Source organism: Terrapene carolina, unplaced genomic scaffold (genome assembly GCF_002925995.2).
Source record: "Terrapene carolina triunguis isolate 2854851 unplaced genomic scaffold, T_m_triunguis-2.0 Scaffold96, whole genome shotgun sequence".
In the NCBI taxonomy this organism is placed as follows: domain Eukaryota; kingdom Metazoa; phylum Chordata; order Testudines; family Emydidae; genus Terrapene; species Terrapene triunguis.
The window spans coordinates 42,744,479-42,771,865 of NW_020664447.1; the positions used below are offsets into that span (position 1 = coordinate 42,744,479).

Consider the following 27,387-nt stretch of genomic DNA (forward strand, 5'->3'; position numbering starts at 1 on the left):
CGAGGGGGCGGGGATAACCAGGCCCAGCGGCGCAGGGGGAACCGGGCGGCCAGAGGCCCCGGGCTGTGGGGGTGTAGCGAAGATGGCGGTCGATAAGGAGCTGTTGCAGCTGGACCTCTACGCCCTGCTGGGGGTCGGGGAGAAGGCTTCGGACAAGGAGGTCAGGGCCTGACCGGGGGGGTCATAGGGCGCCGGGCTCCCCCGCCCAGCTGGCGGACGCTCCCTGCAGCGCGTGGCGGCCCCGGGGTCTGACACCACGGTGATGGCGGCTGTGTGGTGCCAGCCCTGGGCGCTCTCCCTGCCCCCAGTATGTGAAAGCATGTGTGGGGCTGCCCCTGGTGTGGGGGACAGCGGTAGAAAAGTGGCAACCTCTGCAGCGACTCGTGTTCATTGCCACCATAAACACTGACCAGAGATGTTAGTCACATGTTGTGTGTGGGAAGCTAAACCCTAGAGCACCTTAACGGGTTAAATAACATGGGTAGGAAACAAATTTTTCTCTGCCTCTGCTGATGTTGAAGAGGTCACAGTATGGGACTAGGGAAGGTGTTTTGAGAGGAGATCTTGAGGCAGAGAGGTACCGTGGTGTGCCATATGGCAACAGCTACTGATGAGAAAGCTCTTGTGCAGATGGTGACAAGATGATAGGAAGGGCAAAGAGAAGGCAGGTGTGATGCATGTAACTTGTTTCAAAAACCTTATTAAAACATCTAGCTTGTCTTAATTCTCTTTACGATGTCCACTAAAATCTCATGGATGTTTGTAAGCTTCTGTTCACGATACTGCTGTTACTCATCATGGGCCACTGGCTTTCCATATGTCTGTTCCAATCACAGCTGTATCTGGATAGCACTCATTCAGCAAAGCCACAGCACTTGGTTCTAATGGCACGACACTCATCCCAGTGCTCCAAGATAGATGCCATTTTCTCCCTCTCACAAGATGTCAGTGGGCTGACTTAGTTACTGGATCACATCCTTAACATTTGTTTCAACAGTCTATGACTAAAATGTTCTAAAACAAAGATTAAGAATAGAGAAAGAAATAGGATTAAAATAAAAGAAACCTACTGTATCTAGTCAGACTCACAAGAGTTAAACTCAGTAGATACATTTGGGCCCAATTTGGCAATCCACATAAAGCTTCTCAGTTCAGAGAAGGGACAAGGACTGCTTTCTGGTACCTTTGCATTCTGGGGCTGTCTGGGGGCCTGCCCGGTGCCTGGCGTAGATTAGAGCTGCCTTAAATCCTTGCTGATGATTGTGTAACTTCTTTATTTCCCAGTTTAGCCCAGTATTCCTTGTTGTGTCCTCACTGCTCAATGAAAATAACAGGAACCTGTCATATAACATTTCTTTACCTATTTGGAGGCAGTTGCTATGCCTTTCTTTGCTCCTTTCTCTAGAGTGAACATTACTCTGTTATATTCCAGATTTTTTATAATCTTCATTATTCACCTGTGAACTCTTCATTTGCCTCTCTTGAAACATGGTGCCACACGATGATTGCATTTCCCCCGATGAAGCCTAGTTAGTACCGTGGTTTATTATTTATGTAGAAAGGGGCCCAAATTTGCTAGGTACTTTACAGATAGACTAAAACAGATCCCTGCCCTGAAGAACTTGCAGTCTAAATGGACAACACACACACAGGGAATGGGGGAAGGAAACCTTGAATTTTTTGGGAGGTGGGGTGGGGTGAGGAAAGGGTGAGAGAAAAGAATATACAGACTAGGCCTGGTGTGGAGCTCTAATTTGGAACACTATGTAATGCATTGATTCCTTGAGTTTTAAAGTTACATTTTTAAGAATTGTTTATGGGGTAGTTAGCAGATTGTTAATTATGTGGAGTAATCTTGCTTGTTTTGCATGGGATACTACTATTAATACCTAGTATGGCAATTGTTTTATTATACTGTTGCATTGTGATTCTTAGTCATGTTGCTGGTATTTGATAGGATGACAATATTTGCTAGTTCACTGATCACCATCTCTACTATAGTCACTGTACTATATTTTCTGGCTTCTTGTCTTAAATATGTGGGGTGAAATCCTAGCCCCATTGAAGTTAATGGCAGAATTCCCATTGACTTCAGTGGAGCTGGGATTCATCCATTATATTTATTTGCAGTGCTTTAAATTGGAGAAATCCCATCCCATCTCCTAGAACTGGAAGGGACCTTGAAAGGTCATCGAGTCCAGCCCCCTGCCTTCACTAGCAGGACCAAGTACTGATTTTGCCCCAGATCCCTAAGTGGCCCCCTCAAGGATTGAACTCACATCCCTGGGTTTAGCAGGCCAATGCTCAAACCACTGAGCTATCCCTCCCCATGGGATACTGTCAACTTGAAATCTAGTCTGTTTAAAAAAAGAGTTAAAAGTAGTTTCTGGTACTAAATCTGCATGAGTCTCCTTAAACCTCTGTGGTTTTGCAGTTACATTTCCCCCTTTTTTTCCCCCCGCCCTGTTTTTTCCCCTTTATTGTTTTACAGACCCACACAAACAATGGGGGAAACTGACAGTTTATAGAAGAGGAACAATGAAATCAACTAAATACCAAGTGTTGTCAATTGAACAAAATTAAACTTAACAAGAAATAACTTTTTTCCTCTAATTTTCAGTTACACTGACATCAGTAGGTAAAGTTTTAGATAAAGTATGATGTTTAAGTTGAAAGGGTCCTTTTAATTAGATAGGAGCAAAATTTTAGCACCAAGATAAGGAGGCAGAGCTCCATTTTCTTCAGTGGAGTTGCACCCAACTTCTCCAGGGCTGACTATGGTCATGAATTTCAATTTTATTTAAAGGAAGGATATGAACACCTTCTAAATAGTTTTGAATTATATTTATTTAACTTAATGGTGAGGTCCTGTTTTTATATCATGTGATTTCCTTGTGCAGTCAGTAGATTATTTATGAGGAATGTGTAAAGGAAACTTAATGGATATCATTGATGCTTTCATATTTATCAAGTGGGGGAGGTAAAATCTTTAAGAAGGAAATCTATTAAGATGTTCCTAGAAATAATATTCTGCAAAGGTTTGTGGAATACTCTGCTTTATTTTTTTCATATATGCTTATCTTATCTAACCTATATCATTAACAGCTCAGGATTTCCACAGGGAATTCATTCCCAATCTATTATTTGAAACTGCTAATGTCATCACAAATGTATTTGTGATTTCTCCCAAATTCACTGTAATTCTCAGTTCCCTGCAATGGGGAAACAGAGATCTTAAGGATTTGTGTGAAGGGCAGATGTTAATACCCGGAAAACTTCCATCATATTCTTTTGATGGAAGCTGTTTTCTGAGACTCTGGGCTTGCCATTGGATCCATGCAGGTAGCATTATTGGATCATCTGTGCTATCATGCAGGCACAAGAGACAACCTGCATGGATCAAGGCTTATATTTACCAATTTGGCATAAACTAACCATTTGACTTGCCAGTTTGTATTACCAGTTGAAAATGTGATAGTATTGAAGGTGCAGCACAGAAATGTGGCAAATCTGCAGGTGACACGAGCCACCTGGAGAGCAATGTCTTTATGTAAAGTATTTGAAGCATCCCAGAGAACTGGGCAATCTTTGTACAGTGGAGCCAGCCAGGCATCACCATAAACTGTGACTGAGGGGGGAATTATTTTTCCCTTGGTCAGTTGTTCGGAAGCCCTAACTGATGTCATCACATTGGAGAGTTCCTCTGACAGTTATCTATGTTGTGGATGATGTGTGCCTTGAGAAGACTTCACTTTATTTTTAATGGAGTCTCATTTACGGAGGTGCATGATTTAGGTTTGTTATGTTTTAGCTCTGGTTGCCTTTACTGTTACTTATATATGTCCACCAGGTGGTGTCTGAATACCACAGGTTCCCTCCAGCCAATTTATAAAGTGATTCCTTGGCAGTTGGATGGAAGTCACTCTTCTTGATTTTATACTTGCATATGGAGATTTCCTATGATAGAGAGAACTCAGATGTTAAAATCCTATTCAGTGGCTTGTAAAATTTTTGTTGACTTCTCTTCGAAGGGTAAGAAATACTGTATGTACATGATCTCTGTAGCAGCATATCCATAGCTGAAAAAAACCAAACTCTAAAACTAACATGGATCTCTGAGACTGTTACTAAAATTATATGGTCTTTGGTCAAAATTTCCTCTCCCTGCCAATACCACTTGTGCAGTGTGCTGTACAACCTCCATTCCAAGTAATTACATCTGCAGAGAACACCCCTTCCACTTCTGACTTGCTGAAGATTGTGCCTCCTTATATTAAAGTTGGCCTTGGCTGTAGTGATCTACTCATTTGTGACTTTAAGAGTTTATTACTGCAACATGCTGTATCTAGGAGTGAAACCTCTGGCTTTAAAAAAAGTCAAATTGAGTGAATGTGGTTGCTGATCTACTTGGCTGGAATGTTTTCTTGTTGCAGTGCAATTTGATTATAAGGCGCGACCACTGTAGAAAAGTTGGGAGTTGAGCTTTAAACAGCCTCCTGCAGTTACAGTAGGATAGTTTAATTTATCTAACCAGCTGCCAGTGGTGCCATTAGTGTCCTAGTCTTTCTTTATTTGCTAGGTTGCCTGTGGCACTTCCAGTCTTGCCAGTGTGTACTGGTGCCTAACTTTAAGTCATTTTTTACACACACTCTCCTTAAATATTCAGTCGTACATTTTTTGTGTTTCCTATGTGATGTTTTTGTCCTGAAGGCCTCTCATTGTGTCTGGAGAGCTGCACTCGTTGGTGAATCTCTGTTCTGGTTCTTACAGGTTAAGAAAGCATACAGGCAGAAGGCCCTGACTTGCCATCCGGATAAGAACCCAGACAATCCCAGAGCAGGTAAGATCAGTCTGTGTAGAAACAAGCACGTTTTCCCTGTCAGTTCCAGCTTCATGGACACCTGGGAGTGGCTATGTTTGTCTACTGTTGCATAGCTCTGTTTTTGCAAGTCATTATGGAAGTGCCTGTGTTACGCAGTGTGTGCACATATCTCTGTCTGAGGTCTTGTCTACACAGTGAGCTAATGAGCACTTACAGGGGGTGTGATTTCTAAAGTGCATTAACACATGCATTAATTGGTCCATGTAGACCCTGCTGGTGTGCATGAAAGGTTCCCTAGCGTGTGTTAAGGTGGTAGTAAAAGACACTTTAGTATGCACCTGCAGGCACGTTAGTGCTCTTTAGAAATCACATCTCCGTAAGCACACATTACTCCACCGTGTAGACAAGCCCTGAGACACATTCATCACTACTAGGTAACTGAGTTATAAGGCTAAATGCACAGATACTGGATTATGGGGCAGATTCACCTAGGCACAAATGGCAGTTGGGTGCTTAACTCCTATTTCTGCCTTTGAAAATCTTCCCCTTAATGGTAACTCTCAGAGTGAATCCTCCACCTTTGGCCATTATATCCCACTGGCTGCCAGATCACACTTCTAATCTACAGTTCTAAGAGTCTCTAGCCTTTAATATAAAACTTGTATATCATTATTTATTTATATATTGGTAGTGCCCATTGTGAGAAAATAATATCTCTGCTATAGGCAAGTCTCCATACACTGTGAAGTGAAATGGACCTAAATTATGGACAAGGTCCTTCAATTCTGCAACTGGTTAATGTACATGTTAATGAATTAAATATGAAAATGAATAATACCATCGATATGGTGGAGCCACTGATGTTCATTTTGATATTAAGTTCAGTTTATTGTATGGTGTCCTCATGTTTGTCAGTTTGATATGCCATAGATTTGTATACTGATCACATATAAATGCACTGTAGCAGCTTTCAGAGGGAAGCTGGTCCTTATGGCACTTCAGGAGGCATGGAAGACAGTTGGGGATTGTGGGATAAGCATGTGAGGTGAATCCTAAAATGATTAGCAGTGAAACAGTTAACGTTATTGACATTTCAATTGTCATCTGAAGGTTTCAGAATTAATAGCCCACTGAGATGAAAGGGAGAGTTCATGCTTAGCCTGAAAAAACAGTCCTGTTATCTGCAGGCTCAGGAACGCTTTACTGCATTGGTTACATTTGATTCACATTTTCAAGATTTCCTTCAGAACCCGAAGGTCCAGAAACCATTTTTTTTTCTATTTAAATGAAAGCTTAGATAATATAGCATAGTTTTGTGAGTGACTTCCAGAGCTGTGGGCTATAGGCTGGCTTACAAATACTGTAGAAATGTTATTCTTCTCTCTAGAATTCTATAGGTATCTTCCATAAGGGAATTACTTCCTCTGATATGTATCCAGAGACTCTGTGAGCAGCTTGCTTGGTTTTTTGTGTTTTACCCCTCTTTCCTTTCTAATCCCCAGAGGAACTCTTCCACCAGCTGTCGCAGGCCTTAGCAGTGCTAACAGATGCAGCAGCAAGGGTAAGGATGACCATCCCTTGGACATGGTGGCAGTGTGTGTTACCTGTATCTGCCAATACACTTATATAAGTGGAGAAGGAAGTATGCTAAAGTAGTGAAAGCTGCCTTCCTTTCTTTCCCATTTCCCACCCTCCACTCCCATTGAGCCTGGGGGCATCAATATGGTTACATTTTATGGATCTTTTCTGTAAGAGATTTACATGTTCTAATGTGTATCTCTAGGCTTTGTGAACTCAGATGGAGATAGGCACTGTATAAGAACCTAGAAAGACATTCTCGGTCCCACCTGATACACTGTGGGAATGGCTGAGTTAGAGACCTTGGCTGAGACTGTGTTTACTAGCATATTGAATTGGGACATGTTCCAAGTTTAAAAAAAAAAAAAAAAGTTAGGGCCTGGTTTGGAGAGAGACTGAGTACTGCAACTCCTCTTGAGCACCAACAATACGCTCTGAAATCAGATCAGGCCTGTAAAAAATAAATAAGCATGTGGACCCCTTAATTTTATGTGATGTCATGTTTAAAAAAACAGCAAGTATCTTGCTCAATTTATAAAGACAAGAATGTCTGACAGAAGTAAGATCAGGTTGCTTTTATTCTGAGTAATATTTACTAATACAAAGTAAAACTTTCAATACATGTGAGATCTCTTGTTCAAAGTTTGTGCCACAGGTAGCATATCTGAAATGGGTGGGGGAGATAAACTTATAAACAGGGACCCCAATTAATGCAACTGATGTCTGTTCTTTTATTAAAACAACTCCACAGGCTACCAACTGAAGCCCTGTAAATAATCCAGAAATGTAAAGCGAGAATTAAAACAAAAAGTTGACCACAAGCCAATAACTGTGTCTAGTTAAGATAACCAGAAAAGGTTTATCAAAATACCAGAAGATAAGGTTTTAAAACAATAAATAAATCTCTATGAACGACTGGCCAAAATTTTAATTTATTCTCCCTTGAATGGTGGTATTCTTGATTCCAAGAACTTATCTTCCATTTTTAAAGTGTGTGTGTGGAAGTAAGAGCGAGAGGAATTCCACGTAGAAAACCCAAATATTCATGAAGTAAAACGCCACCAGCTTTTCCGCCAGTATTTAAAATAAAGATAATATTGTTCTTACATACATACCTAACTCTATGCACTGTGAATGGTCCCACTACTCTCAATGCGTCAAGTTAAGCATGTACATAAATCTGCGCAGGATCAGGGCCTTGCCTATCACACAGCAGTGTTGTGAAGATCAATGGGCCAGATACTCAACTAGTGTAAAGCAGCATAGCTCCATTGGCCTCAGTGAAACTGTGCTAGTTTACACCAGCTGCGGATCTGGCCCTAAAGCGCTATAGAAATGCTGAATTACTATTATTTATTACAATGAGTATAGAATTCTGCCTCGAATAGGAAGACAACGTCTGATCAATTAAAGTCAAGCTACACATTCTGCATCTAAAGAGTTTCCTAGAAAATATTTTGTTATTTTAAACTTCACTTTAAGGCAAACCTGATCTCTCTCACCAACAGATTATTATTCTGCACCATTCAGAAAATGACCTTCCTCACCAGTAGTATCAGTGGCCACTCATGGCTGGCCCATGAATCCAAAACACGCTTCCTACCACTGAAGATGGGTCAAACTTTGTCTCAAAAACCCTTTGCAGTAGCTCCTGGACTGCATGCCTCCAGACCCTTCCGTGCTGCATCTTGAGGCTCTTGTGTTGTCATAATTTCAAAATGGTTTGTAACCATCTTGTGTTTTTATGAATGCCACCAGCAATGGCTAGAAAACTCTTCACCTCCAGTTTCAATATGTATCGATAACTAATCTCTACTCTGTTCATAAACCCCTTATTTTCCCTCTTTATTTTGTATTGGTTCATATTCTGTTGTTTCTTTCATAGGCGGCATATGACAAAGTGAGAAAAGCCAAGAAGCAGGCAGCAGAAAGGACTCAAAAACTTGATGAGAGAAGAAAGAAAGTAAAGCTTGGTATGGCAATCAAGATCATTCCCTTTTGCCCTGGGGGAAACATTTGAGGTGCTGTGGTGCTTATTTCTTCCACCTGTATAATTCTCTGAGTTAAACTTCTGTCCATCCATAATGGCTGAACTTTCTTACATCATTCTTTATGAAACAGTAGTTGTGTGAACCCCCCATGCTGTTAGCAGAGGCTGATCCTGCTGAGGAAAGCATTACAGCTGGCTCAGCGCTCCACCCAAATATAAGGGAGGCAGGAGAGGCCATCAGGCAGAGAACTGAGGGAAGGAACCCTAGGAGCAGCCAGGTCTGGGGAAGGGATCTCTAGTTTCTGGTGTCATGCAGCCTGGCTTTGTAGACAATAATGGCAATAACTGGGGTTTTGGGTTTTTGCAGACCTTGAAGCCCGGGAACGAGAAGCCCAAGCTCATGTGAGCGAAGAGGAAGAGATCCGAATAACCAGGACACTAGAACAAGAGGTAATAAAGATTTGCATGTCATGTTATTTTCAGGCAGGAAAGTGGTTGAAAACCTTTTAACATGTAGCCATGGTGGTGAGCTGAGACCCAACAAATTCCTGTGAACCATAGCAGTTCATCAGCCTTTTGGAATAAATGGTTCCTGTGGAATAATCCCAGCCTTATGGTTCGGTCACTACCAAATTCATGGTCCATTTTGGTCAATTTCACAGCCAGAGGATTTTAAAATTGGTCAATTTCATGATTTCAGATGTTTACATCTGAAATTTCATGAGGTTGTAACCCTGGGGGGTCCTGACCCAAAAGGGAATCGTGGGGGAAGCTGGGCTCTGAAGGCAGCAGCCACAGAGCTTCCTGCAGCCGGAGGAGGCTCTTGGAGGTGAGTCTGATCTCCCTTTGCTGCTGGGATCGCCCCAGCCAGGAGCTCCTAGCTGCTAGTCCTGGCCAGCTAGCGGGGAACAAGACTTGTTCTTCCCCTGCACGGCCCCTCTAGAGAGGAGACCAGACCCACCTCCGAGTACCTCTGTGGTTGGGCAGCAGTCCCGGAGCTTCCTGCAGCTGGAGGAGGTTCCCAAAGGTGGTGGGTCCAATCTCTCCAGTGCTGCTGGGAGCGTCCCAGCCAGGGGCTCTTAGCTGCTAGTCCCAGCCAATGCCCAGGGCTCCAGCCAATTTGCCCCCCCCTCTGGAAAAATGGGCACCCTGAGTCTTGGCAGAAGCTGCAGGGGTGGAAGCTCTGGCAGGAGCCACAGGGGGTGGATGCCATGATCCATGGCAGGACTCGCGGGGGGCAGGCTTCCCAAGCCCAGCTCCAGGGCTGCTGTACCACCCTCACTTCTGCGCTGCCTCTGGAGGTGGGTCTGATCTCGCCACTGAGAGCAGCCATACAGGGGAAGGACAAGTCCTGTCCCTCTCCAGCCTAGCCAGGACTAGGAGCTCCGGGCTGGGGCACTCCCAACAGCACAGGAGAGATTGGATTTCACAGGAAGGGCTTATTTCATGATCCGTGCCACGTTTTTCGTGGCCATGAAATTTGTAGAGCCCTACTCATGTGGTGGGGGGTGTTTTTGGGAGGGGGGAGGGGGTGGCAGAGAGTTCTTTTTAAACTTTCCTCCTTTCTTTCTATCCCTTTCCATCTTCTACTTAATGGTGAGAGGGTTAAATGGATGCAAATATGACGGGATTGCTGTTGATTACATACCAATTAGCAGACTTTCTTGGTAACATAATTCTGGTATTTGTTCTCTCCTGCCTCCATTGTAGATAATACGCCTGCGGGAAGAGGGCTCCCGGCAGCTAGAAGAGCAGCAGAAACTCATGCAGGACCAGATCCGACTTGAGAGAGAGCAACGAGTCCAAGGTAAGGGCAGATGAGATTGGAGCCTTCATCCAAACTACAAGTTTACAGAGTCCCAAATCTTTCATGAGCTAACTTACGTGGGTACCACACTGAATAGGGAGATGGCCAGTGTGACAGGTTCCTCCCCGGGGTGCCACCTGGAACTGGGGTACCACTGAGTCCTCTGACCCACCAGCCAGGGCTTCCTCTCACACTGTGCTGCTGTGACAAGTTGCAAAGTCCTCCAAGCTTGCACTTTCACCAGCATTCACACAGGTAGGGACACACCCAGCTGCAGTCACATGCAGGCTATCTAACCACCAGCCTCCCAGCCTAGGACCTAATTTCCTCTAAACTGCACGGCCGCCCAGCAGGCTATCATCTTCCCTCTGCCTTGGAGTCCCTGGCCAGCTGCTCCTGGGAGCCTCCTGCTTGCTGTGCAGAGCCGAGGGGAGTAGGGAGGGCGCTGATGTCAGGGTGTCCCTCTCTCCCCACCCCATACTCCATCTTCACAGACCAAGTGGGGGGACACGACAGGGCTCAGGATGGAGGGAGCTTGCTGGCAGTTGTTGCTATGTCTGAACAAGCAGGCTTCAGACTGCTGAGTGCCGACCTACTTAAAAGGGCAGCGTACTTAAAGGGGCCAGTGCATGTCTCTGTCTCTCACTCTCACACAGACACACAGTCTCTCTGTCTCTCTCTCTCTCTGAGAGGCGCACGCATGCATACACACAAACTGTCTCTCTCTCTCTCCCCTGACACACACACACACACACTCTCTCTCTCTCTGACACACTCACCTCCCAACACATACTTTTGTTGTTGTTACTTGACACTTCTTTTGAAGTGTGTTGTTTTAGTTTTTTGACTGGTCTACGCATTTCATAATTTTTATTTCTCTCTTATGGTTAAATTTAATTCTTTGAGTAGTGAGTTCTAAAATGCTTAACCTCTCCTGGCTGGAGTAATCCCTATGGTAACTTTTTAAAAAATACATATTATATCTAGGTTTTTTGTTTCTACTGGTGGTGCACATCCGCACATTACCTCACTATGGTGCATATAACAAAATTCATTCCGCACATGGATGGAAAAAATTAGAGGGAACACTGCCTAGGACCCCAGAGCAGTACCATCCTGCCCTGGTCAAATCTGGCCATTATATGGGTTTAACACCCGGTCCGCCTCTCCCTCAATGTGAAGAGGACCATGCACACTTGTGGTAACCAAGCTGAGATTTTCCCCAGACACCTTAGTCAAATGCACACTGGTTTGGATTAAAACATAAAATAAGTTTAACTACAAAAGGATAGCTTGTAAGTGATATCAAACAGATCACCTAGTAAATAAACAAAACTACAAACTGAGTTTAACATGCTAGATAGGTAGGATATGAATTAGCAAATTCTCACCCTGAGTGATCAACTGGCTGGCAGATTCTTAAGGCACAAGGTGCCTTGGCTTTGCAGCTTGGGTTTCCCAGGTTTTCATACACAGGCTAGAAATCCCTCTAGCCTGGGACCATCACTTCCCCCCGTTCAATCTTTATTCCTCAGGTGTTTCCAGGGGTGGTGTTGTAGGGAGAGTGAGGTCCCCCCCTAATGTCATTTTCCTCCTTTTATATCTTCTTCCCACTTGCTGGAAAGCTCTTGTGCTGTGACCTGGGTTAAACAGTTCCCGTTGTGTAGTGCTATCTCTGAGATGTTTCTATTGTACACAGTTCCTGAGGTAATCCTTGCGCTTCTGTGCATTGCCTCAATAAACCATTAACATTGTTTGACCTTTTTACTGTTGTACCTGAAAGACTGCTTGTGGGTGCTTTCAACCTCACAACATGTTTCAGTAACACATGCATAGCCTAACTTCACATACGACGGTAGCACATACAATCCAACGAGATATTACTGTCTAGCAGATCAAGACTTTTAGAATGATACCTCACAAGGCATATTTTGTACAAAACATATCCTAATACATGACAGTGGTGAATATTGGGGTGCCAGGGTGTCACAGTCAGTATGGCTGTACTCCCTCATCTTGGCCTCTTCCTACACACCCATGTCCGTGGCTTGCTGCTGGAGGCAGGCAGTGCTTATATTCCTGCTGAAATCCTTCCCACAGGAAGGAGGGTGGTGAATCAGTGCACTGGATGATGGAAACAAGATCATTCAAACCTTTCCTGCACTCATCCCACTCCTTCCCTTTTCTGGGAATATGGATAATCTCCTTCTGAAGCTTAGAGCCTGGACATCCCCAAAGGGACTCTCCACAGTAGAGCTAGAAGGATATGAATGACTGTCACAGTCAGATGTATTCAGTTTATGCTTGCTGGCCCCACATGATTTAAATACTGATAGAGAGCAATTCTGGCTTTCCCGAGGGTCACTAATTCTGCATTTCCTCCCCCATGCCCCACTGAAAGTGATTTGATATCTATCACTTACGAAGGCTCAACATGTGGAAGTTCTGTCTCTGCATAGTCTGGAGCTCTGTGACACACAACTCCTAAACTCCTTTCCCTCCTCCTGTGTTGCTATCTGAGAAAAGAAAGTTAACATATTTAGGGTTGTCAGCCCCTAAATTCTCACGGCACCTCAGGTCCTATAGCCAGTTCCCCTCAGATACTTGTAACTGAGCTTTGTCCCAGACTCTTTCACTTGCACTCCCAACCTTCCACCCCACACACATCTCTGCATGCAGATTCTTCCCTTGGTTCTTTAATACTTTGTTACCTACCTGGACTCAAAATATATTCCCATTCTTGAGATAATACTGCTCTGCTTCTGGAAAAAAGTTAAAGCATTCCTTGTTTAAAATTGCTCTGTCACTTGCTTCGTATCTCTTCCACTCTGGCAGAGGCAACAGTGGCTAAATCAATATCTCTTCTTAACTTCTTAAGAAAGGGCAATCTTGTGGATAAAGAATAGAACTGTAAGTCAGGAGATCTGATGTCTCATCTGGGGTCTGCCACTGACTTCAAGTGTGACCATAGGCAAGTCATTTAATCTCCTTGTACTTTGCTATTCCCATTTTACAGATGATGAATTGAGGATGTTGAGGATTAATTTAAGGAATGCTTGTGGAGCTCTATGAGATCCTTGGATAGAAGATGCAATGGAAGGGCAAAGTATAATAATCCCTTGACAGCACAGACTGGCATACAGGATTAATTTTGCAGTCTACACTAGCCTTATTTTGTTTTCCTTGACATTTCTCACTGTTGTTACTACCAGTGCAGCTCTGCTGCTAGGAGCAAGAGTGGACAGGTTTCTCACGCCACCTTCAGTTTTACTATGGTGTTGTCTCACTTTGATCAGGGCAAGCCTAGACAACAGGGTAGCAAAAACACTGGCAGCCACCGGCATCTTGTCTATGATAAGGTACTGAACCATAGTCAGCAACAGTGGGAAACTTTAGTGGGGAAGAAATCCAGAAGGCAGAATTGCCATTGCCTTGTACGTATGCACTAACAAACTGTGTGGTGTTACTGTTTATCCTTGGTTTTTCCCCCTTGTGCTTTCACTTTCTCTTCTTTCTCCTCCTAGGCAAACAAGATGGGAATGGAGTAGAAGGCAAAGGAACTCCCAAACTCAAAGTAAGACATCCCTAAAAATCAGACTCTATGAGAAGACTGGCTTCTTTTCAGCACTGGTAACTGGTTGGCACTCATTTCCAGAAGGCGCATCTCTCCTTGCACCCAGACTCAGAGCACATCCAGTCTAGGAGAAAGCTGAAACTCCTCTGTCCATCACGCTCAATGCTTATTGAAGCTCTCCACCCCCGCCTTAAAATACCCCTTCCCCTCTTTTTTCTCCCCTGTAGTCTGATCTCAAAACTAGTTGCCCTAATCTTGGAATTCAGATGTGTGTGCCTAAAACACTGGGAACATCTGGTTATTACCTTGATACATTCATTCATTTATTTACTTTCAGGTGCTTTACAATGTTTTTTTCATTCCACTGAGGACTGTTTATCCCTGTGCCTCTGTATAACTTGTTCTCGTTAGTCTGTCTGCCCATGGTGGTATTAAAATCACTGTCTTGGCAGTGTTGCAGATGTAACTGTAAATGTCAGACTTGTGTTATTTTGTAGCTGGCAAGAGCCATCTTCAGCACAGCTATGTGAGTTGAAGTGGACAAAACTAACTTGCAGCTTTTTTTTTTTTTCTAGCTAAGATGGAAATGCAAGAAGGATGATGAAACAAAAGGGGGATACTCAAAAGAAGTTCTCCTGCAAATCCTGCAGAAGGTCCTGTTCTGAGATGCTCTTTCCTACCACTTGATATCCCCCAACCTTGATGCTGTAAGAAAGGGCGGAGAATTGTGGTGGAGCTACATATAAACCAAAGTGGCTCTTATTCTTCATTGTATAGCTTTCTCACTCCCTCATGCCAATTTTAAAGGTGGCCATCATGGATTCATCAACCATGAACTGTCCCATTCCCTACAATGACTCTTGGTGGAAGTAGAGTAGCTGTGAACTCTTCCCTCAGAATAGAAGCTCGTTTATTAACCCCTATAAAGATTAGGCAGGCTGTGTGCATTATGGTGGACTTTCCCCTTCACTTAAAGCGTTAAATACTACCTGCTGTTGGGATGGTATGCTGGACTAGATGGACCTGTGATCTGATTTATTATGGCATATATTTTCCCCTGAGTCTTCATGGGAGAGGCAGTTTTGTAAGTAGCTGTTAGTTCTCAGGCAGACAGTGTTCCTATAGTGACTCCTGCTGGGAGCAGTGACAGTAACTATTAGCTACTGCAGAGCTGACACTCCTATATCATTCCTTGGAGGGACTCTTGATGAGAGAGGAGCAGCTGTGATCTCATCCTGCCCCCTTTCCCCTCACAGCTAGAGCTCCTCCATCATTCTGTGCTGGCACTGGATCAGCTGTCGCTTTCTCCCATGGCCAACATTTCCATGTTTCACTGGGATATATTTTGCTTCTTGTCTGGTTCTATATTTGACTTGTCTCTTCTCATTGATTCTGACAGTATGGTGAAGTGCTGAACTTGGTGATCTCAAGTAAGAAGACTGGGAGTGCAGTTGTGGAGTTTGCTACAGTTAAAGCTGCTGTAAGTTTAGCAGAAGACCTCAGGGTTTACTTTGTTGGGAAGTCTGGAGGTGGACGAGGGAATGTTGACTGATGTTGCAGAGGAAGACTGCAACCGACTGGTAATGAATGATACTGGTGATAGTGAGGATGGTGACACTTGTGTATTTACTTGTAATCAAGGCAGTGAAGAGAAATGTAACCAGAGTCTGGTCTGTATGGGAACAGAATTCTAGGGCCAGATCCTCAGCTAGCGTAAATTGCCATAGCTCCATTAACTTTAACTGAGCTCTGACACGTTAACGCAAGTTGAGGATCTTGCTCCTACTCTTTTACTCCTTATACCAAATCAAGTTATTCATGCTCCTTATAGCAAATGCACTGAGAGGGGTAAGTCCTTTCTTTGTTGGATACCAGTGTGGGCTTCATAAAACGGTATTCTTCACCTGCAATGGCTGGAAGTGAATCCTGAAGTTTTGTGCCCTATTTGGCCTGGATTTTGGATTAAGAGTGGGAAATCTTACATGCCAGTTTAAAGAGTGAGCTGGGGGGGCGGGGGGAGGGATTTGAAATGAAGATGATGATGGGAGAATGTTCTCATTGATAGGAGATGGCAGTGAAGAATGAAGTTGGTTTGATAAATAATCCTCTAAAGATCTCCTGGTTAGAAGGCCAGCCACAGAACAATCCCAGCACGAAGTTCCCTGATAGCACTAGCCAGCCTAGAGCTGCTCAGGTAAGGAGAACACAGGCCGTTTGTTATTAAAAAATCACTTGTATAGCAACCCAAACTGATACTATGCCTAATACACATGGTAAGATATGTTCCTTCCCAGGAGAGTTTACTGAGAGGCTCCTCGCTAGACGCCTGCCTTCCTGTTCAGCCTTTGATATTTTACACTGATCCAGTGGCCTTTTCAGAAGCAGCTCTACCATCCGGAAAAGCAAAATGAGACACAGGCTACTTGGATCATTTAATCCTCCTCTCAGTCTTTCTCCTTCAACTGAGAAACAGAGAAATTCTCTGCTCAGCTCTAAGGCTCTGTAAACTGCTCCCATGGATTTATTCTAATTGATATTAATATACATTTTCCCTGATGCTGGAGATCCTTTGGTGGATTGCTGGTGACTGGGTGTGAACTGGAATTCCTTCAAAGCTCACTTAAGGGGAAGTTGGGTCAGTCAGGGGAAATGCTTGGGTTGTGTGCTGGTGAAACTATGAGCAGGAGCAGATGTATATTAAGTATGAGGAAGGGAAAGGAGAGCAGCACCTCCATGTCTGATACTGGTAAACAGGGTTCAAAGTAGGGGTGATGCCTTTCCCTACTACTCCTTTGGAAGTAGCCTCCCCCCCTCCATATTGTTAATGCAAATCAGTTGCTTAGCAGGCACATTGGAGAACTGTCATAATACAGCAAAATGTCTGGTATAAAATGAGACACACAGAAGATCATCGTTAAATCTTAGCTACATCCTGGTTTCTTCACCAAATAATCCCCCAGGCTTGTTGTCACACTCTGATAGCAATATTCCAAATTTGATACAATAGGAAGACTTGACTCTGTCACCAATTTGTTGTGTGACCTCGATGAGTCGCTTAACCTCTCTGAGTTATATTTCTGCCTTTGAAAAATAGGGATTATATCCATCTTTGTGAAGCACTCTGAGATCTTAAGATGAACAGTGCTATATGAGGGCGAAGTACTCTGCTCTTTCAATTCACAGCATAGTCCTTAAACTTCTTGGACCCACCTCCTCACTCAAAGGTCAAAGCCAAACCTTGAAGAGCAGTCATTGCCAAAAGAATGATCCTGCCTCACGCTCTGCGTGTGCTCTCGATCCTGTTTCAGTGGGTGTTTAGAAACTAGGTGTTGTGCATATGGAATAGCTGGATATTTTTAGCTGCTTCAAAGGCTGTGTGATGTTCCTACTTTTATTTTCCTGACTCTTCACTCAGTGGCATGTTCCAAGAGGAGTTGCCTGGCCACCATCCCAGGTTTTGGGGCTGGGTATTTCCATTCAGTGCACACACCTGTGAAGAGTGGCTCTCCAATCTGACTGCAGGCTCAAATGATTATGGTTGCAAACGCTCTCACCCTGGAAGCAGCAGGGAGCAGAGCTAATTGGATCTACACGTGCAGTACAGAGCTGACTTGAGTTCCACAGACACTGCAGAGTCTTTAGGGTGCTCAGGGGATGGATAAATCCGAATTCAGCCTAGTGAACTTCAGTGTCCCTTTTTAAGGGCAGAAGAGGAGCCCATTCAGACCTAGAGCCCTGTATTTTTCGCAAATGTGAAATAACATGAAATAAACAAACAAACCCCCCCATAAAATGAAAACCTTACCACGCAGCGGTGGCTCCTGTCCCACAGGGCCAGGCCCATCTCCCCACTCCAGGCATTGCAATACGGTGCATGGAGTTGCAGTGCTGCTCTGGTTTGGCCCAGCCACCCCTCCATCATGATGGGGGTGGCCAGATCAAATATGAGTGAGTGGCATTGTAATCTGGGCCAAACCTGAGCGGCACTGCAATGCCATGCACCAGGTTGCAACACCCAGGACAGGGAGGTGGGCCCAGCCGCATGGGACAGAAACTGCTGCTGCATAGAGTGCATAAGGTGGGTTATGCAACTCCCCCCACCCCTGGGGCATGACCCGACCTCCCCCCAGGTCTTCTGATCACCTCAGGGCCTCCAGAGCCACCCCCTGGGGGCAGGACCTGACACCCCCACTCCTGGGCCTCCAAAGCTGCCCCCCAGGAGTAGGACCCAATCTCTCCCCAGGGCCTCTGACTCCCTAGGCTAGGAACTGACCCACCTCCAGGGCCTCCCACGACACAATGAAATAAAATGAAATTCCCCCAAAATAAAGCAAAATGATAAAAAAACTAAAAAGCATTTCCCTGGGCTCTGTTCATACCTAAGGGGTCACTAATGCAATTGGAACTTGGTGATGGATTTGTGCAGTTTGCGTGTGAGAGCCCTGGCTTGTGTCTGGGTTTGTCTTGGCTCGTTTCCATGGTAAAAGATTGTTAGCTTCTGCCTGCTATGAGTCATTAGTGTGGCTGAGCAGAGAGGGAGGGCAGGCCAAAGCAATCAATGGTATTTCTGCTGGACGGAGGTGGGAGAGTCATTGCTATTGAACAGAGGCCCTCTGATCTGGTGGGGCTGCCAGTCACGTGTTAGAATGGTGAGGATTTATGACCTACAACTGAAAGGAACATCATCAGCTGGAAAGTTACACTCTGCCTGACAGTAGTAATTACCACTGCTGTTACAAGTAACATCTACCATTCCGATGATAGTAACCTCCCAATCCTCCTGTTCCCCAGGCTCAGAATTGTGGGGTCCTCTTTTATTCTTATCTTTCCTTCTCTCCTCTTACCCAGGATTTCCCCAAATCCTGCTGCTATTTTCCATACATGTCCAAAATTCATCCCTGCTGCCAAAATATGAATCCCTGCTCTCGTAACTTCTTGTCTTGGCTGCATTCCTCTGTGCCATCAACTCTCCTCTCCTCTCCAGTCCATCCAAAATGCGCTGCTAAGAGACTTTCCCTTTCCACTATTCTGACCACCTCTGCCTCATGCATTAGTATCCTCTCTAGCTTCCCTTCTATATTAAGTTCAAGGATCTTACTTTTAAGCTATCCTTCAGCTCAGCCCTCATCCCATCCCTTTGGTCTGCACTCATTTCTCTTCTGCTCCCTTTGGATACCTCATGCTTTTTTTCATGCCATCCCACATGCCTAGATTAGCCTCCCACTTCATGTAAATTGAGCTCCCTCCCTGCTCTACTTCTGCAAATTGCTACAGAGCCACAATGTTCTGACTACAATGCACTAACTATTGTACCTGCTTTTTTTCCTGTAGACTATAATTAGGGCCCTACCAAATTCACAGTCCATTTTGGTCAATTTCACAGTCATAGGATTTTTAAAAATTGTAAATTTCATGATTTCAGCTATTTAAATTTCATGGTGGTGTAAATGTTGGGGTCCTGACCCAAAAAAGAGTTGTGGAGGGGTCACAAGGGTTGTGTGTCTGGGGGTGGGGTTGTGGTACTGGTACCCTTACTTCTGCGCTGCTGCTGGCAGCAGCGCTGCCTTCAGAGCTGGGCAGCTGGAGAGCGGCGGCTGCTGGCTGGGAGCCCAGCTCTGAAGGCAGAGCCACCGCCAGCAGCAGCACAGAGTAAGGATGGCATGGTATGGTATTGCCACCCTTACTTCTGCGCTGCTGCCTGCAGAGCTGTGCCCTCGGTCAGAAGCCACCACTCTCTGGCTGCTCAGCTCTGAAGGCAGCAGCGCAGAAGTAAGGGTGGCATGGTTTGGTATTGCCACCCTTACTTCTGTGCTGCTGCTGGCAGGGTGCTGCCTTCAGTGCTGGGTGCCTGGCTAACAGCCACCAGTCTCCAGCCACCCAGCTCCGAAAGCAGCACAGAAGTAAGGGTGGCAATACTGCAACCCCCTTAAAATAACCTTGTGACACCCCCCCCCCACACACACCTCTCTTTTGGGTCAGGACCCCCAATTTGAGAAACACTGGTCTCCCCCATGAAATCTGTATAATATAGGGTAAAAGCACACAAAGACCAAATTTCACAGGAGCAGACCAGATTTACCAGTCCGTGACGTGTTTTTCATGGCTGTGAATTTCGTAGGGCCCTAACTATAGCCTCCTAGGGGCAGCGAGCTTTTTTCTGACATACTGCAGCTGTTGTACAGTGTTGAGTACACCAGCACCATGCAAATTATTCACAACACTCTCTTATCAGTACTAGTAAGGTCTTCTCTGGGAGCTTCTTACCAGCACTGCCCCTTTAGTGTTAGCCAGGGATCCAGCAATGTTGTCCTACAGTTGCTGAAAGCAGCTCTCTCTCTGGCACTGTCCTGGGCATTTTCTAAGCTACTTTAAGATTGCAGTAAGACTTAATATTGCTTTCTTTGTCTGATGTGAAGCTAGTGGGATAGGAGCCATCTGCACCTTCTTTGACATGGTTCACCCAAATGCTAAATGCACCAGATGCCTCTGGTTAGCAACCCCTAGAGAAAAAATGACACCATTTTCTAACCCAGAACTAGTAATTGCTAAGAATTGCTGCCACAGTACTAGTGCAGAATCACTTTAGTAAAGCCAGCGACTGACCCCAAGTGTTCTTAGCCTTAACGTTAGTGGTGGTAGTGCCCGGTGTCTTAGATGATCAGTATCTGCTTGTGGAAGCATGTCTCAGCGGCTGCAGTTCTAGCCTTTCCCACTAGGAGGAGCAGAAGGGATTGGAGCCAAGCAGTAACCTCACTGCCCACAACACCGTTGTCGTAAAAAGATGAGGGACCAAGGAGGACAGGACCCCAGTGAATGTTTACCTTACAAATCAAGGGAGCTGTGATCTTGGCATCTTGATTGTTGTGGCTTGGTACAAGTGAAATGAGGCAAGGACAGACTTGTAATGACAGATACATTTATTCTCACCTATATTTATTTACAGCAGATTATTCAGAGCATGCTCTAAGAAGCAATATCTACAGAAGCTGTTCCACTTGCTAATAGGCTGGAGAATTCGCTGTTGCTATATTGTGAGCCTTTTCGGCTGCTTACCTTTTTCCAGTTAGAAGGTAGATGGGACTGCCCATCTAACAGAGTTAGGGGGAAAGAAACCCACTGGAAAAGGAACATCCTGAATCATCATATCCATTGTCTCTGCTCCACCTCGCTTGGAGATATTGGAGCTGCCATCTCATCCAAACTGTCCAGTTACCCAGGAATCCTGTTTCTGTGCCCCCCTTTTTCCACATGCCTTTTATAGTCACAGCGGTGTTCCAAAAATAACAGGTCTCTGTTACCAAACGTGGCCTTTTTTTTCATCAGGATGAGGTACAGTGTCAGCAGTGGAGAGGAATTCCCTGTCCAGTGTAGAGAATGGAAATGCATCAAACTAGATTCCAGCATGTGGCTCTCTCACATAACGGTGTACTGACAGCTCAATAGGAAGGGAGCCTGGACAAGAACAGCTTATGGTGGGCAAGGCAGGACGATGAGACAGGCACTCCAGGGTAGGGACATTCCAGTGTTTCCTCTTCTCCTGTGAGGGCTAAGGAAACTACTAATGCTGATAATTAACTTAATAACTTAAATGATAAACACTTTCAAGCTGCGTAATCTCTTGGATTCTGTTTCCTGAGAGTCTGCAGAACATCCTCAAGGAGTGATAGCCCCAAGTCCACTTTGAAGGAAAGGAAGGGATCAGAGCCTGTTTCAGAGGTCCCACAGTCTGTAGCCTGGACCGTGTGGGAGTTAGTCCCGTGTGTTTGCGTCCCCTTATGGTACTGAGGGGTGACACTGGAAAAGGAGATGGCTGTAGAGTGAGACTCTGTGTGGTCAATTATGTTGGGGCAGCTGGAACTGTCCAGATACAGCCGGGGTGGCTTAGGAGGTGCCTGTGCCTGAGCTAGATTTTGCTCACTCTTACATAACAGGTACTCTGATTTATCCTTCAGGTCTCTTAGTGGTTCCCTCTTGTACTGTCCATTGTTCTCAAGTGTCTGGCTGTTCTGATTCAAAATAATGACTTGATTACCCAGCTTTTTATGCCTCCTGAACGAAAGACGCTTGAAGAACGTTGTGGATTTAATGGATCCTCTCCGCCAAGTATCCATGCTAGGCAGCACAAGGAAGGGAGTTGTTCACTGCGCTGTGTAGGAGGCCACTGGACTCCAGACTCGAGTTCAACAAAGAACCACAGCTCCTGTAAGGGAGAAAACAGGCTGGTATCATAGGACGTGCAAACTCATTCCTACCACCTCCCTGAGTTAATGGAGCTCCCAGAACTTTCGCCCATTTTGTACAGGAGGGAATCTCCCTCTTCAGTATAGAAAAGGTTGAGGTATCTGCCTGTTTATGCTGCAGAAAGGAATTGGTGAACAGCAGCAATGGCATGTAGACACAATGAGAACAGATTAACCCAGCATCTAGAACAGAAGAGCATGTCGGTACCATGGTAACCAGGCACCTTCATGGTGAAGGGCACAGCACAAAAGCCTCACTGAGTAGGTAGAAGGGGAGCCATTATCTCTGTCAAACTGAGGCACACAAAAGAAATACAGTCCTAGAGGAATTTTAAATGAGGCAAGTAGTAGAGACTGCATAGGAAATGAGCAAACATTAGGAAAATTGATTTTAGAATAAAGACTTACTCTGTGGTGGAGCAGCAGCTCAGTTCTGCAGGCAGAGGGGAGACAGCAGAATTCAGTAATGAGAACCACGACCACCACTGTAGACAATGTACTTGTGTGTCGCGATCAGCAGCTCAAGGCAAGATTCTGCTGGTTTGGAAACAGCCGGTAAATCCTACAGTGCCTCTTTCTCTTCTGCTCTCTTCCACCTCTCGTCATCTGTCTCTTGTCACTGCTTCCCAGGCTCTGATTCCTTGTGCATATGTGTTTGTTTTGCCAAGCCCTTGCTGAGTCAGCCACGTCAGAAACTGGGTTTTGCACTATTGGTAATTGCCAAGATTTCAGGAAGTAGGTGTGTGGAGAGTAGCGAAGCATCAGCCCACGCTCTGCCTGAGGAGAAGGCAAGATTCCTGAGGGGCACTTAAACTGATTTCAGGAGATTCATCAACATGACCTCTTGTTTTGTGACACAGCTTGGGAAAACTTGGATTCTCCCTGGAGAGCTCTAACTACAGTGATTTCTGACTGGCTCACTGTATTGGTGAGATCCACAGATGGAAGGAGGGGGCGGTTCTTTTCTCCTTTGGATTTTAAAGCTTGAAGTGTCAGGTGGTGATGCATACATTCTGCTGTTGGTGACTCACGTGCAAGAGCCTCGTGCTGGCTAATTAACCAACCCAGGCAGATGGCAGTGGGAATCTGTTCATTGGGTAGGAGCTCCAGGTTAGCAATGAAGGGACCTAGTTCATCCGTGAAGACTGAGATTTGATTTGGCACGAGTGCTGACTTTCTCTGATATTACCTGTATCCATGCTGGTGTCTCATGGTATCAAAAGCTTGTTAATATAGATGCTAAAATATCAGTTACAGCATAAGATTCTTCCATCTTCCCACTTTGAGAGTTCAGTTAATCATGTGCTTCTGTATCCCTCTCAGAGCTATTCCATCTCTCCACTAGAGGAAGCTCTTTCCTGGGGTCTGATGGAGAATTCGTGCCTGCCCCACTTTCCTGCAGGAACCCCCTTTTGCTCTAAGAGATGGCTTTTCTTGCTCTTTCATATTCACAGAGTTCTGTTTCAATCAGCATGGAACATGACTAGTTCCCAGAAATGTGGAACAATTTTATTGATTTTCAGTGTTATTTTGTTAAGGTGGCTTTTTTTTACCTGTAGGTGTCAAGAAAACAAGACAAATGTCTAAAAGTATTGCTATACTTTGGGGAAACCTTGACGTTATGGGACCATGTACTATAACTGCCACTTTTCAAATACCATTGCCACAAAAAGCAGCTGGGCTCTGACAAGGTAGCTGTTTTCTGCTACTTGCCTCGTTGGCAAGGCAGCATAGCTACACTGGCTCCTCGGTGCTAACACTAATTTGTAATACCATAGTGCCTGCGAGCTGACCACGTTGTGCTAGGGTACCGCACAAACACAGAACAGAAAGACAGTCCCTGCCACAGAGAGCTTACACTGTAAGTATAAGACAAGAGACAACAGGTGGATACAGACAGACAGTACAAGGAAACAATGAGACAATATGGGTCAGCATGGAAAGCAGTGGTCTCAGTATGACCTAACCATTGATTTGGTCGGTAAAGCAAATGGTTCCTAAACAGGTGGGAGCAGATCTGAGTCAGAAGGTGCTATTTTTGTACAATCACTTGAGTACACTTTAGAGAGGTTTAATTTTACAGCAAGTGTGGTTTTGTACCTGACAATATATACATTTGTCTGTTTACTGTTGCAGTGTTTTAATTACACGGTACAACTGATATCAGATATAACAGTACTGAGTGAGTTTATTGCTTATGTAGTTTGCGTATATTGTTACGCTATTTGAAACATCAGTAGTTTTTCATTCTTGAGAGGAAGGCTGTTTTAGAAAGAAAGCAAAGGAGGGTCATCTTTAGTTATTGCAGATCACTCTTGTGATGTTGATTTGAGAAGGAACATTAAATCAACTTTAATGGTAAAAACTTGAATGAAGAACAGAAAACAACAAATACCAGAAAACACCAGTAATTTAAATCAGTTATTGCTGAATTATTTTTCTCTAGCCTCATTAAAACACTGGAGTTTCTAGAACTGAATGCTCAGAACAACTTCTATTTTGTGCATTTGACAATACGTTATGGATGGTCACTTTCCCCTGTTGTTCATATGGATTGTACACAGAGAGAGAGGAACACACAAAAAGGGATTGTAAAATCACAGAAACTGACACAAGGGGACTGACGGGGGACAGTGTAAACACTGACTAGATTAAGTTGACAGTGCCTCTGTAATAACGTAGGATAATCTGCCAGTGTGAGAACAAAGTTATATTTACTCAAGCAAAGCACATTATTTAATTCTACTGTTTGCTTATGGAAATGGAGTTTTAGTGTATTTGAGAATTCCCTTCTTAGCTGTAGCAGGATTAGGGGTAGTGCAAGCTTCGAGGGGCGACCCCACCAACCCTTCACATAGCCTTTTGGGACCAGCTGGAGGAGCTAGAGGGTAAGTCAGTCTTCTGATCCCATCCTGTCTCTGTCCTCTCTACTGAGACAGCCAATGAGGGTGTTCATTCTGATACAGACACTTGTCTATTGGCTACTTTATGTAGGCCAAACAGCCATCACATAGTAACAAATGTCATTGCTAACCTGACCAGCTGGGTATCTCTAACCTGCCAATATGCCAGGTGCCGCACCCATCCTTACTGCCACTGTGGTGTGTTTGTACAGTTCATAACAAGTGGAGATTTCTGGGAGTTTGGAAACTGTGGTGTAGGCTGTTCTTTACAAGTCCAGTTCTGTCATTTGTTCCCTAGGATTCTGTGGTCTCGGAGCGGGATTATGAAAGCTTGGTTATGATGCGGATGCGCCAAGCAGCTGAGCGACAGCAGCTGATTGAGCAGCTCAAACGGGAAGACGAGGAAGAGTCACATACATAGCATGATGGAATACATATTCTCTCCCCTATCTTTCTGCTAAAAACTTGTTTTCTTAAATTAAGTCAATAAACCTCCTTTTTTAAAAAACCTTGCAGGAATATTTTCTTGGAAAGTGGACAGAGCTAACACTCAGCATCCACGCAGTCCTTTGAGGAAGGGAGAGATGGCTGTCACCTAATCTAGACTTCAAAACAGTAGCTGCCATGTAACTGAGGACCTTTTTCTGAGAGGTGCTAACAAAATGCAGCTCCCACAGATTTAAGAGTGGTAGCTGCTCAACATCTGTCAGGATTAGGTCTTGAATTTTTTACACAGGAGCAGAAGTTTTTCATATAGCTTCTCCAGTCACACACATCTGACTGCTGAAAGTAGCCCATGGAAGGAAATCACACAGTCTCTTTATATTAATTCTTTATTACTTATCAGCTACAGTAGGAATTGATCAGTACAAATCAATCCAGGAATTATATGCAGTTGGTGAGATTACACAGCCAATACCTGAAATATTCACAGGACCTTTCTCCAGTGATATACTTCTCTAAAGATATTTCAAAGACCATGTGTTACACTGGAATGGCAGTCTCAGGGCTGACCAGGACAATGTCTGCTCACGCCAACCATAATCCCACTTGAGAGTCAACGTTCAAACTGTTCTCAATGCTAAGGGGAGCTTGTTCAAATAGCAAGGACCAGGTCAGTGTCTGGCAGCCTATTTTTACTGTTCCAGGGAGATTGCAACAAGTAGTCTATGCTTGACTTACTCTGAGGACTGAGCAGGGGCTGCATTTAAATGGTAGCCTCATGAGCGAGAAGATCAGTGCTTAACTTCTCCAGGGGCAAAACCAGGCTAGTGCTTGACTTCACTCAAATACTTACTGAATGGGCAAGATTAACACTTAAAGTGCTGGCATTTCCCAGACTGCCATTCAGACAAATACTTAGGAGGAGCCATCCAATCTCCAAAGGATTCATGCATGATTTACCCTTAGAATTGAGTGGGCACATCTGCCTCCCCTTAGAGCTCATCTAATGGCATTGATGGTAGTTTTCCATTATGTGAAGTTTTGACTATACAGCACTTCCCTTGAGTGTGCCTGGAAACTGGGACAAAAATGAATTAATGGGGAAGCTCAATGCCAGTCCTGTGCTAGATGATCCACAGCAATGTCTTGTCCAGGTGGAACACTACAGTCTTCCATGCTACTCCTTGTGGAGGCACCAAACCAGGGTCTGGCCCACCCCTGTCATGCTGACCACTCGGTAGCCATATTTCTCCAGCTTGTCCAACACAATACGGGGTGCATCATTCACGTAGTACTCCCAGCTGCAGCCAAAAAAAGAAGAAAGGAAACAAGATGGAAAGGTCGCAATGGATAGAAGAGGCAAAGCTTCCCTTGCTAAAGAGACCTTGTGTCTCCAGCAAAATCAAGTTAATCCTGTGCAAGACACTGCTGTCGCCACTCTGGGATAGAGCCCACCAAATGTGCAGTGTCCTATTATACTACATTGAGACTAACAACCACAATTTTCAAACTCCGTGAAGCAAATTTGCCCAGAATTAGAGAGCCACCTAAAATTGGAGTGTAATTGTCCAAAACCACAGTCTGATTGGGTGCCTCAGCCTTTTAGAAGATTGAGCTGTTGAACCAACTCCCACCTGTGCACTGTTGGGGCCTCATCAAAATGAGGAGAATCCCTTTGCTTCCTCTTTCAGATCAGTAGCATTTTATGTCTCTTTGAAGGTCTGCTGCAGGGGACTGAAGTAGGTATTGGTTGAAGGCTCCAAAATTGAGTTTCTTAGGCAGCCAGAGTGCAGAAACACTCATAGCCGCACCGCCAAAAGGAGAGAAGAGCCCTGTTTGAAGATGAATGCATTCTAGGCAGAACTGGTAGTTAAGGTTGCCTGCCCTTTCCCATTCTAAGAGCCTATTTTCAGTTGTTCATAACTTTGACCATTCAGGCTGAAGCTTTCTATGCTGGGTGTCTGCCTCCGGCTGAATTGCATTGGCAAGTTTTAGCAAAAAGTATTCAGAGATTGCTAAGAAGGAGATG

General features: G+C 44.6%; 3 protein-coding genes across 4 annotated transcripts in view; 1 reads left to right on the plus strand and 2 right to left on the minus strand.

The window, feature by feature from the left end:
* Nucleotides 1–41: 41 nt before the first annotated feature.
* DNAJC17 (DnaJ heat shock protein family (Hsp40) member C17) lies at nt 42–25,425 on the plus strand. The gene is made up of 11 exons (XM_024201741.2): nt 42–160; nt 4,771–4,840; nt 6,325–6,383; nt 8,286–8,373; nt 8,758–8,840; nt 10,101–10,197; nt 13,722–13,771; nt 14,347–14,424; nt 15,171–15,251; nt 15,837–15,965; nt 25,213–25,425. Exons 1-11 carry the CDS (start codon nt 83–85, stop codon nt 25,333–25,335), a joined length of 936 nt encoding a protein of 311 aa, XP_024057509.1. The 5' UTR covers nt 42–82; the 3' UTR covers nt 25,336–25,425.
* On the minus strand, nt 20,463–24,780 carry CUNH15orf62 (chromosome unknown C15orf62 homolog). The gene is made up of 2 exons (XM_024201742.3): nt 22,420–24,780; nt 20,463–21,971 (listed from the first exon to the last, which is right to left on the minus strand). Exon 2 carries the CDS (start codon nt 21,880–21,882, stop codon nt 21,373–21,375), a length of 510 nt encoding a protein of 169 aa, XP_024057510.1. The 5' UTR covers nt 21,883–21,971; nt 22,420–24,780; the 3' UTR covers nt 20,463–21,372.
* Nucleotides 25,426–25,545: 120 nt separating the features above from the next.
* The window catches only part of GCHFR (GTP cyclohydrolase I feedback regulator), a 37,061-nt gene continuing 35,219 nt past the window's right edge, over nt 25,546–27,387 (minus strand). The window contains exon 3 of one of the 2 annotated variants that reach the window (XM_026651244.1): nt 25,546–26,659. In XM_026651244.1, the coding sequence (XP_026507029.1) occupies nt 26,536–26,659 (124 nt within the window). In that variant the 3' untranslated portion in view covers nt 25,546–26,535. The remainder of the gene's footprint in view (nt 26,660–27,387) is intronic. The other variant, XM_026651245.2, reaches the window with a different exon arrangement.

Excerpts from the sequence above, each read along its gene's own strand:
- DNAJC17 (XM_024201741.2), top strand. The coding sequence starts at position 83 with ATGGCGGTCGATAAGGAGCTGTTGCAGCTGGACCTCTACGCCCTGCTG. Across the intron at positions 8,841-10,100 it reads CCAGGACACTAGAACAAGAG|ATAATACGCCTGCGGGAAGA; the intron begins GTAATAAAGATT and ends CCTCCATTGTAG. Across the intron at positions 10,198-13,721 it reads GAGAGAGCAACGAGTCCAAG|GCAAACAAGATGGGAATGGA; the intron begins GTAAGGGCAGAT and ends TTCTCCTCCTAG.
- CUNH15orf62 (XM_024201742.3), bottom strand. The coding sequence starts at position 21,882 with ATGGATACTTGGCGGAGAGGATCCATTAAATCCACAACGTTCTTCAAG.